Consider the following 14265-nt stretch of genomic DNA (forward strand, 5'->3'; position numbering starts at 1 on the left):
AGACACGGTCGAATGCCTTCTCCAAGTCCACAAAGCACATGTAGACTGGTTGGGCAAACTCCCATGCACCCTCAAGGACCCTGCGGAGAGTATAGAGCTGGTCCACAGTTCCACGACCAGGACGAAAACCACACTGTTCCTCCTGAAACCATTATTAGGACAAATCATTGTATTCTGTTTTTATTTACCATTTACACAAGGGGCCAACTTCACTGGTTTTGGGTTTGGTATGTTTAATCTTACTTATTCTTAATAATACCGATAATAACAAAGAGCAAGTCACCACGTGTCACGTCAGACCGACAGACGTTTGAAAAGACAAGTTCTGTTGTTATAAAATGTTTATTTGGAAACAAAACAATGTAGCCATTTTACACAGAACGTGGCGCGTCTATTTTACATACCTCAGGCAAGAAAGTGGTAAAAGTGAGAGAAACACCCAGACGGAGAAGCTAGGTGGAGGTTATAGTAGTGTTGTTTAGCGTCACAAGAGGATGACGAGCACGACGACAGTGAGGGCAGGAGGAGAAACAGGCTTCAGCAGGACCAGAGTGCTACAGTAACAATGGCGCCAGTTGATTTCAAACTCACAAACTTGGTTTCCTCCTCCTTGCAGTGTACACTCATACAGTGAGCTTTTGTCTCTGAGGTAGCAAGGCAATCATGGCTTTCCTCTTGATTGACAACTTTCCTTTAAAAACAAAAACAAAATTTACATGTCGTACAACCCCAATTTCACAACAAGTGTGTAGTTCCACACGTGGAATGACAAACTGTATAGGCACACAAGGAGTGGCGTTTTATGACGTAACAACGCAGTTTCAATTCATTCATATTCATGCGTTCAAACACAGAGCGTATTAGAGCCACACTCAAAAGAAAATATAATTATGAGGAAAAAAAATAATTACCTCAGTGAAGTTGTGCTGTTACATGTAGAATTTTAATAACATTAGCAGAAATATGTCATAAATTACAATAAAGTTGCAAGAAAAAAAGTTAAGGGGGTTTCCGAGGAATATCAGAATCATACGAGAATAAAGTCAGAATAATGCATTCAAAAAAGTTGTGGGGTTTTGGGGAAAAAGTCAAAATTGTACATGAATAAAGTTACAGGTAGTTTTTAAAAAAATTAAAAAAAAATCCTAGTGGTGCGAGAATAAGGTCACAATATTGCAAGAAAAAAAAGTTTTTTTTCCAAATTAAGTCATACTTGTAAGAGAATACAATCAGAATATTGCAAAAAAATTAAATAAAAATGGTTGTTTATTTTTGAGGAAAAGCCCTAATGGAATATTTTGAGAATAAAGTATTGAATATTACAAAAAAAAAAGAAGTTAGGGCCATTTCAAGAAAAAACCGCGTAACCTTAAAATTACAATAAGTCATATTATTACTGTTATGGGGAAACATTTCTTTTTTTTTTTAAATAATAAAAGATAGTTGGGTTTTTTTTATATGGAAAAATAAATGTTAATATTACAAGGATATTGTCAGAATACTATATATATATATATATATATATATATATATATATATATATATATATATATATATATATATATATATATATATCGGTGCGGCGTCTTCAGTAATGCGGACGCTGTATCGATCCGTTGTGGTGAAGAAGGAGCTGAGCCGGAAGGCAAAGCTCTCAATTTACCGGTCGATCTACGTTCCCATCCTCACCTATGGTCATGAGCTTTGGGTTATGACCGAAAGGACAAGATCACGGGTACAAGCGGCCGAAATGAGTTTCCTCCGCCGGGTGGCGGGGCTCTCCCTTAGAGATAGGGTGAGAAGCTCTGTCATCCGGGGGGAGCTCAAAGTAAAGCCGCTGCTCCTCCGCATCGAGAGGAGCCAGATGAGGTGGTTCGGGCATCTGGTCAGGATGCCACCTGTGCGCCTCCCTAAGGAGGTGTTTAGGGCATGTCCGACCGGTAGGAGGCCACGGGGAAGACCCAGGACACGTTGGGAAGACTATGTCTCCCGGCTGGCCTGGGAACGCCTCGGGATCCCCCGGGAGGAGCTGGACGAAGTGGCTGGGGAGAGGGAAGTCTGGGCTTCCCTGCTTAGGCTGCTGCCCCCGCGACCCGACCTCGGATAAGCGGAAGAAGATGGATGGATGGATGGATATATATATATATATATATATATATATATATATATATATATGTATATATGTATATGTATATAAAAAGAGTCCTCAAAAAGTTGTAATTTTATGTGTGATATTTTGAATGAACAGCGTCGTATTTTTGTTTGAGAAGTGGCAAAGTTAGCAGTGTGAATGTCACATTATTAGGACAAAACATTTATTTTTTGAGAAAAATACTTCTTCAGAGAAATGTTGCAATGTTATGTCAATGAAATTTGAATACTACAAGAAACCAAATAGATCATTTTAGAAAAAAAAGGTAATTGTGTGCGAGAACAGAAATGATGAGGTTTAGCTTGTGAAATTACCACTTTTTCCTCATGAAATGATGTCTTAATTCTCATATAGTCAATAAAATTATATAATATAATTATTGTGATTATATTTCCTTTTTTTTAGTGTGGACCCAATACTGTACTTTCGAGGTAACTCTGCAAAAAGCGACCGCATTTCGAAGGTACTCAAACTTCAACTCAGACTACCAGAGTTTGAATCTGAGTAAAGAGAAAGTGGAATGAGAAAAGAAATGTAACAGTTTGATTCCCAGTCCCACCAAAGAAAAGACAAGAGAATAGTATTGGACATTTTTCATAGAAAAGCAAAAGAAGTGGGAGGGGCCAATAATGAACCAATCAAGGACAAGCGTTGCATAGTACACGACGACAAGGTGGTGTAAGGAGACAAGTTGTCATGTCCTGTGCGTCTTTGGGATTTATGGGCTTGTTGTGGAATGGCCGAGTCGCTCTTTGTTCACATCACCTGCAAATCAACACAATAAAAAAAACAAAAATGGCAAATTAAAATCACATGAACAAAAGTCATGGAATATACTTCAAGTGTAAAAAAAAGAAAAAGAAGCAATTCCCAATGAAAAATAAATGTTCCTCTTAAAACAATGATACATTATCACAGGTAATTAAATGGTTTTAATTATTAAATGACTGGGTTTAAATTTTGGTTTATAGAATGTTATATTTGTATTTAGAAGTATTAGATATGTGTGGGGGAAGTTAAATGTTGGTCTTAAAGATATGAGCCATTCATTTCTAAATAACACTGAATTCAAATATAAAAGTACAATATTTTTTTACAGAAATTGTTTGGTTGAATTTTATATATTTTTGTAATTAAAAACTACATTTTAAATGGAAGAAATAAGTTAATTAAATTATTATAAATTGAATTAAAATGACATTAAAATACCTGCAATAAAACATTTATTTACATGTCTTGACCTGGGATGGATATGGTTTGAGTTAAAAGTTAGAGTACCAATGATTGTCACACACACACACTAGGTGTGGCGAAATTATTCTCTGCATTTGACCTATCACCCTTGATCACCCCCTGGGAGGTGATGGAGCGGGGAGCAGTGAGCAGCTGCGGTGGCCGCGCCCGGGAATCATTTTTGATGATTTAACCCCCAATTCCAACCCTTGATGGTGAGTGTCAAGCAGGGAAGTAATGGGTCCCATTTTTATAGTCTTTGGTGTGACTCAGCCTGGGTTTGAACTCACAACCTACCGATCTCAGGGCGGACACTCTAACCACTAAACCACTAAAGTTACATGCAATTTGAAAAAAAAAAACTTTTTAATTTCAATGTAATTTTTTGACAATCAAGTTGAGTCATTGAAATACTTCAATTACATAAATGAAACAATACCTAAGTAATTAATTAGAAAATAAAACCTGACTTGCCGTAATAGCCATTGGTGAATAATGAAGAAGTGTTGTGTTGTTGTTGTTGTTGTTGTTGTTATTGTTGTGGCTGTTGGCTAGCACTGAGGTGCTAACGGTGTAATGAGTGCTGCTGCTGACGCGTTAAGGTCAACAATGAAGTTTAAAAGAGCGTCAGACTGTGTATTTCTGTCAGGACGTTACATTACTTACAGGACGTTACTTGTACAAATTTCACAGACGAGCACTTGTTGCAATTGGCTGAGTTTGCATTCATTTAGCAGCGGAATAAAACACAGACAGCTTCTTCTTCTTTCAATCCGGTTGCGACTGTTTATGTAGGCATCACTGCTATCATGTAGCCGAGTTTCAGTGTCCATCTCTAGTTTGGACTTGGATTTACAAAACCCAAAACCAGTGAAGTTGGTACGTTGTGTAAATGGTAAATAAAAACATAATACAATGATTTGCAAATCCTTTTCAACCTATATTCAACTGAATAGACTGCAAAGACAAGATATTCAACATTCGAACTGAGAAACTTTGTTATTTTTTGCAAATATTAGCTCATTTGGAATTTGATGCCTGTGATATGTTTAAAGAAAGCTGGCACAAGTGGCAAAAAAGACAAAGTTGAGGAATGCTCATCAAACACTTATTTGGAACATCCTGCAGGTGAACAGGCTAATTGGGAACAGGTGGGTGCCATGATTGGGTATAAAAGCAGCTTCCACGAAATACTGAGTCATTCACAAACAAGGATGGGGCGAGGGTCACCGCTTTGTGAACAAATGCTTGAGCAAATTGTCCAACAGTTTAAGAACAACATTTCTCAATGAGCTATTGCAAGGAATTTAGGGATTTCACCATCTACGGTCCGTAATATCATCAAAAGGTTCAGAGAATCTGGAGAAATCACTGCACGTAAGCAGCAATGCCCGTGACCTTCAATCCCTCAGGCGGTACTGCATCAAAAAGCGACATCAGAGTGTAAAGGATATCACCACATGAGTTCAGGAACACTTCAGAAAACCACTGTCAGTAACTACAGTTGGTCGCTACATCTGTAAGTGCAAGTTAAAACTCTATTATGCAAAGCAAAAGCCATTTATCAACAACGCCCAGAAACGCTGCCGGCTTCGCTGGGCCCGAGCTCACCTAAGATGGACTGATGCAAAGTGGGAAAGTGTTCTGTGGTCTGACGATACCACATTTCAAATTGTTTTTGGAAACTATGGTCATCGTGTCCTCCGGACCAAAGAGGAAAATAACCATCCGGACTGTTACAGGCACAAAGTTCAAAAGCCAGCATCTGTGATGGTATGGGGCTGTATTTGTGCCCAAGGCATGGGTAACTTACACATGTGTGAAGACACCATTAATACAGGTTTTGGAGCAACACATGCTGCCATCCAAGCAAGGTTTTTTTCCATGGACGCCCCTGCTTATGTCAGCAAGACAATGCCAAGCCACATTCTGCACGTGTCACTACAGTGTGGCTTTGTAGTAAAATAATGTGGGTACTAGACTGGCCTGCCTGTAGTCCAGACCTGCCTCCCATTGAAAATGTGTGGCGCATTATGAAGCCTCAAATACTACAACGGAGACCCCGGACTGTTGAACAACTTAAGCTGTACATCAAGCAAGAATGGGAAAGAATTCCACCTGAAAAGCTTCAAAAATTGGTCTCCTCAGTTCCCAAACGTTTACTGAGTGTTGTTAAAAGGAAAGGCCATGTAACACAGTGGTAAAAATGCCCCTGTGACAACTTTTTTGCAATGTGTTGCTGCCATCAAATTCTAAGTTAATGATTATTTGCAAAAATAAATACAGTTTCTCAGTTTGAACGTTAAGTATCTTGTCTTTGCAGTTATTCAATTGAATAAAAGTTGAAAAGGATTTGCAAATCATTGTATTCTGTTTTTATTTACCATTTACACAACGGGCCAACTTGACTGGTTTTGGGTTTTGTACTTTGTAAGAATATAATGCGGGAAGGTGTGCGGCGCTCTTTTTAGGAAGCGAGTTTGAAAATAAATTCCTGTGGTAAATCATCACAGTGGCTGCCCTTCTCACATTACACACACACATCGGAGACTTCGAGGGCTTCTAGAAGGACGTCTCCCTGTAATGTCATCATGGACGCAGGAGGATGGACGAGAGTACAGTAGGACTGTGGAACTCCTAAAGTATAGCTCCATCTTACCTGTGGTCTTGACGAGAGGCTTGAGGCGTCGGGAAACAAAACAAAGAGCTGTCTCGCCCCGTTTTCTGTAATAATACATCGTCGCACGCTTGCATGCAGACGCACACACAAACACACACAGGTGCACACAACACTGTTCTACTGTGCACCCTGGAAATGCAAATAGCAACGCAGCAGCTGCCACATGTGATTTGTAACAAAAACCCTGCTACGTCTGCAGGAGAATGCTATTATGAGTCAAGGAGCTACACGTCGGAATATGATTTTGATGCATTTTAATGTCTTTATTCTTTGCTTTCATTTATGAATAAAGTTTGAAGTCATGTTGTAAAGTTTGCAGCAGCTTTTAGTAAAGTAGCACAACACATAAGACCCAGGAACAGATTAAGGATGCAATAATGAATTCATTGGCTTTACATTTTTTTTCTTATGGATAATAATAATTACTAGGGATGTCCCGATCAACATTTTTGGCCTCCGATCTTGATCCGATTTTTGGCCTCAGATCCAATTTGATTTCGAATCCCGCTTCTACACTTTGAGAATAGCTTATAGCATTGGTTCTTAACCATAGGGCCGAGGCCTATTGTTGGGCCGCTAGCATCCCCGCGACGGCCATTCCCAGCTGTGGTCCGTATGGGCCGTAGCGGTATACACATTTCCACCAATAATTATGACTGAAGAAGTGAAGCTGTATATTCATTTGTACTTTAGAAGGAGTCCTATCGGGTTCTTTTGGCTCATGGGACTCCTGAGGCAGCGGACAGGTACCGACAGGCCAAGCGGTGTGCGGCTTCAGCGGTCGCGGAGGCAAAAACTCGGACATGGGAGGAGTTCGGGGAAGCCATGGAAAACAACTTCCGGACGGCTTCGAAGCGATTCTGGACCACCATCCACCGCCTCAGGAAGGGGAAGCAGTGCACTACCAACACCGTGTATGGTGCGGATGGTGTTCTGCTGACCTCGACTGCGGAAGTTGTGGATCGGTGGAGGGAATACTTCGAAGACCTCCTCAATCCCACCAACACGTCTTCCTATGAGGAAGCAGTGCCTGAGGAATCTGTGGTGGGCTCTCCTATTTCTGGGGCTGAGGTTGCTGAGGTAGTTAAAAAGCTCCTCGGTGGCAAGGCCCCGGGGGTGGATGAGATCCGCCCGGAGTTCCTTAAGGCTCTGGATGCTGTAGGGCTGTCTTGGTTGACAAGACTCTGCAGCATCGCGTGGACATCGGGGGCAGTACCTCTGGATTGGCAGACCGGGGTGGTGGTTCCTCTCTTTAAAAAGGGGAACCGGAGGGTGTGTTCCAACTATCGTGGGATCACACTCCTCAGCCTTCCCGGTAAGGTCTATTCAGGTGTACTGGAGAGGAGGCTACGCCGGATAGTCGAACCTCGGATTCAGGAGGAACAGTGTGGTTTTCGTCCTGGTCGTGGAACTGTGGACCAGCTCTATACTCTCGGCAGGGTCCTTGAGGGTGCATGGGAGTTTGCCCAACCAGTCTACATGTGCTTTGTGGACTTGGAGAAGGCATTCGACCGTGTCCCTCGGGAAGTCCTGTGGGGAGTGCTCAGAGAGTATGGGGTTTCGGACTGTCTGATTGTGGCGGTCCGCTCCCTGTATGATCAGTGTCAGAGCTTGGTTCGCATTGCCGGCAGTAAGTCGGACACGTTTCCGGTGAGGGTTGGACTCCGCCAAGGCTGCCCTTTGTCACCGATTCTGTTCATAACTTTTATGGACAGAATTTCTAGGCGCAGTCAAGGCGTTGAGGGGATCCGGTTTGGTGGCTGCAGGATTAGGTCTCTGCTTTTTGCAGATGATTTGGTCCTGATGGCTTCATCTGGCCAGGATCTTCAGCTCTCACTGGATCGGTTCGCAGCTGAGTGTGAAGCGACTGGGATGAGAATCAGCACCTCCAAGTCCGAGTCCATGGTTCTCGCCCGGAAAAGGGTGGAGTGCCATCTCCGGGTTGGGGAGGAGATCTTGCCCCAAGTGGAGGAGTTCAAGTACCTCGGAGTCTTGTTCACGAGTGAGGGAAGAGTGGATGGTGAGATCGACAGGCGGATCGGTGCGGCGTCTTTAGTAATGCGGACGCTGTATCGATCCGTTGTGGTGAAGAAGGAGCTGAGCCGGAAGGCAAAGCTCTCAATTTACCGGTCGATCTACGTTCCCATCCTCACCTATGGTCATGAGCTTTGGGTTATGACCGAAAGGACAAGATCACGGGTACAAGCGGCCGAAATGAGTTTCCTCCGCCGGGTGGCGGGGCTCTCCCTTAGAGATAGGGTGAGAAGCTCTGTCATCCGGGGGGAGCTCAAAGTAAAGCCGCTGCTCCTCCGCATCGAGAGGAGCCAGATGAGGTGGTTCGGTCATCTGGTCAGGATGCCACCTGAGCGCCTCCCTAAGGAGGTGTTTAGGGCATGTCCGACCGGTAGGAGGCCACGGGGAAGACCCAGGACACGTTGGGAAGACTATGTCTCCCGGCTGGCCTGGGAACGCCTCGGGATCCCCCGGGAGGAGCTGGACGAAGTGGCTGGGGAGAGGGAAGTCTGGGCTTCCCTGCTTAGGCTGCTGCCCCCGCGACCCGACCTCGGATAAGCGGAAGAAGATGGATGGATGGATGGACTTTACTTTTACTGACAGTTTACCGTATTTTCCGGACTAATAAGGCGCACTTAAAATCTTTTTTTTTCCTCAAAACTCAACAGTGCGCCTTGTAACCCTGTGCGCCTAATGTATGGAATAATTCTGGTTTAGCTTACCAAACTCAAAGCTATTTTATTTGGTACATGGTGAAATTGACTCACATTTATAACAATTTCCCTGCCTGGATTTTTTTAACAGTTTAACAGCGGATTCCGTTTTATTGGCCAATTACGTGATTACGTCCGCGGTTACGTGAACGCAGAAATCATATGTCTTACTTTTTTGTTGTTGAGTTTAGTGATTATTGATTGTTAATTAGGCACACTAGCGGTGTGTCACATACAAAGTAGCAACCATGGTGGGATCCCAATCGTCTAGTCGACATAGTCTTTTTCCACTCATTCACTCCCCATCCGTTTCACCGTCACAGGCTCTGCATTTGCACGCACATTGCGCAGCCCATTAATCATTCTTGTTTTTCCAGATTTTTAGTTTCATGATCGTGAGAAGCCATAATAGAAATCAAAATTTGTCCAACCCTAATTGGCTTTTTTGCCCTCAAAGCCTTTCTGTATCCAGAGATGTACTTTCTGAGTTTGTAAACAACCCCAAAAATGATTTCTTAGTAATAACAAGAAAAAGACAAATATCGATCTAATCACTTCAGTATCGTTTGTCGACTGACACCATACTGGGTATTAGAGATGCGTGGTTTGCGGACACAACCGCGGAGTCCGCGGATTATCCGCGGATCGGGCGGATGAAATTAAAAAAACTAAGATTTTATCCGCTCGCGGGTCGGGTCGGGCGGATTAATTTTTTTTTTTTTTTTTTTTTTGCGGGTGGCAGTTAAACCAATTCGGTACATAGTTAAATGTTGTTACCCACATACGAAAAACGAGCAGGCACCTGCTGCATATGCCACAACAGAAGAAAAAAAAAGAAAAGAGATGGACACTTTTACTGAGCGGAGAAGGGACGCCTCGCCGGGGTCCGGGACCGAGGCCCCTTCCCCCGAGAGGGCCCCACCGGGAGCCGTAGCTGAGGCGATCCGCGAGAAGGGCCCGACGCACGTCCAGGGTCACTACCGCGCCCACCGCACCGACACCCTGCCTCGTCCGCTTTCGCCGCGGCCGGCGTCACGCGCAGCAGGTAAGCAGCTTACCTGCCCGCCACCCCCGTGGCCGGGGGCTCGTAACATGGGTCACTCCGCGCGCTCCGCCCGCGCAGCTTACCTGCTTGCCACCCCTGTTGCCGGGGGCGCGTAACAGGGGTCACTCCGCGCGTAGTGCGCTCATGAAAGGGGTGGGGCTCACCCTGGTTGATATAGAGAGCAGGACGGTGGCCATGGAAGTTGGAACCCGCTAAGGAGTGTGTAACAACCCACCTGCCGAATCAACTAGCCCTGAAAATGGATGGCGCTGGAGCGTGGGCCCATATCTGGCCGTCGCCGGCAGCGAGACGCGCTTGGAGGTGCGCTCAGCGCGGCTCCCATATGATTGCGCACTGGTGTGCGTCTGGGTCGTGACAGCGTGGCACGCGAATGTCTGTGCATTGGATCAGTCTCTTTTCTTTAACAGGCAAAAGCTTTATAACCTCACCATACCTGCCAACTTTTAAATCAGAAAAACCTAGTAGCCAGGGTCCAAGGGCCGCAGGCCCCGGTAGGTCCAGGACAAAGTCCTGGTGGAGGGTTCAGGGCTTCGCCCCCCGACGCAAAATGACTATTAGCATTCAGACAGGTTAAAATGTTGCTAAAACCATCACTTTTCTATCAGTCACAGTGACTTTTCAAAACAAAAATATTACAGCAAAAATCATATGGGTTGATTGACATGTTTATTCTGTAAGCTAACTTCAATAGTTTGAAATTATTTTGACAGTTAATGCCAGTTATCCTGTCAACCTTTCACAAGACTTCAATTTGTTAATTGAAAGTATAAATAGTATAAACACTTTTTACAGTATGTCGTGCTGTGAAATACAGCCGACAGGATTGCGCATGCATGGTGCAGGAGAACAAAGGACTTCTTTCATTTAAGGTTTGTGATAAACCATCAAACTCATTCGTTAAAAGGACTCTATAGTAATATAAAGCGAATTTTTCTGGACATTATCATGCAAGAAAAGTTTATTTTTGGGACCGCGATCACCGCGTAATGATTTTTAAAGGTTGCATTACAAACATTTAACTGTCCCATGTGATCAGCCAGTGCGATTGGAAGTCCATGCTCAATTATTGCCTCCGTAAATAAAACTTCGGCATTTATCACATCCAAAGAATCTGTTTGGGCGACGAAAAACGTTGAAAGTTTTCCACTTGTATCGCTAGCAACGGCATTAGACTTGCGTTTTTTTGTCCCAACGTGGTCTTTTACATCGCTAATTCCTCCGTGTCCGATCGAAAAATCTTGTCTGCACAAGGTGCAATTCGCGTAGTTTTCACCCTTTTTTTTAATTTTTTTTATTAATATTAGATATATAACAACGGGCGGATGGTGGGCGGGTGCAGTTCTGATCAAACGTTACATCGGGTGGATGGCGGATGGTTGACGACTTTCTGACGCGGTTGCGGATGAAATAATTGCCTATCCGCGCATCTCTAGCGCCTAATGTATGGAATAATTCTGGTTTAGCTTACCAAACTCAAAGCTATTTTATTTGGTACATGGTGAAATTGACTCACATTTATAACAATTTCCCTGCCTGGATTTTTTTAACAGTTTAACAGCGGATTCCGTTTTATTGGCCAATTACGTGATTACGTCCGCGGTTACGTGAACGCAGAAATCATATGTCTTACTTTTTTGTTGTTGAGTTTAGTGATTATTGATTGTTAATTAGGCACACTAGCGGTGTGTCACATACAAAGTAGCAACCATGGTGGGATCCCAATCGTCTAGTCGACATAGTCTTTTTCCACTCATTCACTCCCCATCCGTTTCACCGTCACAGGCTCTGCATTTGCACGCACATTGCGCAGCCCATTAATCATTCTTGTTTTTCCAGATTTTTAGTTTCATGATCGTGAGAAGCCATAATAGAAATCAAAATTTGTCCAACCCTAATTGGCTTTTTTGCCCTCAAAGCCTTTCTGTATCCAGAGATGTACTTTCTGAGTTTGTAAACAACCCCAAAAATGATTTCTTAGTAATAACAAGAAAAAGACAAATATCGATCTAATCACTTCAGTATCGTTTGTCGACTGACACCATACTGGGTATTGTTAGTATCGACATTTGGTGCATTGAAGCTTTAGGGATTAGTTAGCTTCTTCTGTCATCCTGCTCGGTGTGTGCGTGTAACATGTTTAGCCTTTCCTTTTCTTCTTGTCCTCCAGTGATAATGTTACTTGGAAGAGACTTAATTTGTTTTCCACCATGGTGGTGAGGAAGCGTCTTCTAGAGAGGCGCTCTTTGCAGATTTCTCTCCTATTGGAGCCAATGATCTGGCAAGACACGCACCTTCCTGGAATTTAGGCACACACCTCCTGCATGGTTGTAACGAGGAATACGGAAATGTAATCGTGCATCCCTTTTGAGGGAATCTTTCCCATGAGTACAATTTTTTATGATGTTAACACTGAGACACAGTTGTGGCCAGGATCGGCTGGGCGCAGCAGCTGATGGCTGATTAGGTAAAAAAGGCAAATATCGGCCCCTAGTCTGATCCCATGATCTGGACATATCTAACATTTATATCAGGGATGTCAAACTCATTTTCATTGAGGGCCACATGGCAGTTATGGCTTCCATCAGAGGGCCGCTTGTATGAATTTGCCTCTGGATTTCACTATTAATTGTGTAAATTATTTTAAGTAGACTGTCGATTTTACAGTAAAAACTTTACATTTACAAAATTTTACTGTAAAATAGTGTTTTTTTATTTTATTTTTTACAACATTTTACAGAAAATAGAAAAACAGTACCACTGTTTTTTTGGGGGGCGGGGGTTTACGGAAAAAGCTGGCAGCTTAGTTGCCAGAATGTGTGTTAAATTTGTGTTAAATTTACATAGATTATATATTATTATATTGTTAATGGAAAAACAGTACAAATTCTATTTTTATTCCGGCAACTTAGCTGCCAGTTTTTCTACCGTAAAAATAAATGTACCGTCTTTCCATTTACAAGCGTAGATTTTACAGTCAAAAACTGGCAGCTCAGTCAATAGAATTTTAACGCAAAAAAACCAGAAGTAGTTTTTTTCAATTTACAGTAATATGCTGTCAAGGTCAACGTAAAATGTATTGTCATTTTTATAAATTTGATGGGTAGTTTGCTGTAAAGTTAAGTATTTATTTATTTTTGTCTAGACAAAAACATGTTTGGATAATATACTGTAATATTTGTTGCAATATTGGTTACTATTAAAGTTGAAAAGGTATGCAATTTCAAGCAGTATTTTTCTGTAAAAATGAAAAAAATCAATTATGTTTAGTGAGAAAATAATTTAATAATAAAATAAATAAACAAATATAAATATTAACTAAATAAATATTAAATATCCATCCATCCATCCATTTTCTACCGCTTATTCCCTAAATAAATATTAAATATATAATAAATAAATACAATTGAATTTAATAAAATAATGTAATACTTTATTGACACATATCATTTCCAGGTCAGATAAAATGATGTCGTGGGCCAGCCTCGAATTTGACACCTGTGATTTATATAGAAGTACACAATGCACCTTAATGATGCCTTCCTAATTAAGTTAAAAGTGAAAGTGTATTATTGGGGACACACACACACACACATGTAGATCAGGTAAGTGTGTGAGGAGAGCAAAGTGGTGGTGATTGTGTTACAAGGAAATAAACCACTTGTAATTTTATTGCACTTTGTTGTATTGTTAATTCCCATAGTCTCATAAAAAATTGTATTAGGCTTCACCACAAATCAGAGCTAAAAGGACTCTACTGTATATTAATCATGACTTCCTTTATACATTCAGGACAAAAGTGCCTTTGAGTTAACGCGACCTGTTATCGTATTAGTCAAACATGACACGTGCAACCTTGTGGGGGATGAGGATGGCAAAGACACGGTAGGAGGAGGAAGAGGCTCGGGGGTAAACTTACGACTGCATGCAGGGAAGGAGTTATTAATCTGCTCCATGACATCGGTCAGGTCAGAGCTGCTGTTGTGAGGGTCGAGCAGCTCATCTGAACACAAGCATGCATGGCACACTTGAAGTCAACACTCCGCACGCTGTTTCCATTTATACATTCAGTGAGTGACTCACCTGAGTTCTCTGCAAGCGCTTCTCCATCTTGCACAGCAGGAGAAGAAACTCCATTTAGCCTCATGTCCACCTCCGGCTGAGAGAGGAAAACAGCCGTAAAATACCCACAAAAAAACTTGAGTTTTTTATGCAAGATAAGACAACATTTGAATCATGGTTGGTGACGACAAGCAACTTATAGTCGGTGACATTTGTAACACAATCCCAGATTCCCTTTAGAGCTCAGCTGCAAGAAATCAATGCCGTTATCCTCCCTGTCATCCCTCTCCCCTCGTCGCCTTCTTCTTCATCTTCTGCCTCCCGCGGCGCTAACATGTTGAAAAGCTCA

General features: G+C 42.4%; 1 protein-coding gene across 10 annotated transcripts in view; it reads right to left on the reverse strand.

Annotated features, from left to right (window-relative positions):
* Positions 1–323: 323 nt before the first annotated feature.
* Positions 324–14265, reverse strand: part of utrn (utrophin) — a 430508-nt gene continuing 416566 nt past the window's right edge. For all 10 annotated transcript variants that reach the window (XM_061929658.2, XM_061929664.2, XM_061929663.2 and 7 more), the window contains 3 exons: positions 13938–14013; positions 13774–13857; positions 324–2917 (listed from right to left, as the gene is read on the reverse strand). In XM_061929658.2, the coding sequence (XP_061785642.2) occupies positions 2871–2917; positions 13774–13857; positions 13938–14013 (207 nt within the window). In that variant the 3' untranslated portion in view covers positions 324–2870. The remainder of the gene's footprint in view (positions 2918–13773; positions 13858–13937; positions 14014–14265) is intronic.

The sequence above is a fragment of the Nerophis lumbriciformis genome, linkage group LG34 (assembly GCF_033978685.3).
Source record: "Nerophis lumbriciformis linkage group LG34, RoL_Nlum_v2.1, whole genome shotgun sequence".
NCBI lineage: Eukaryota > Metazoa > Chordata > Actinopteri > Syngnathiformes > Syngnathidae > Nerophis > Nerophis lumbriciformis.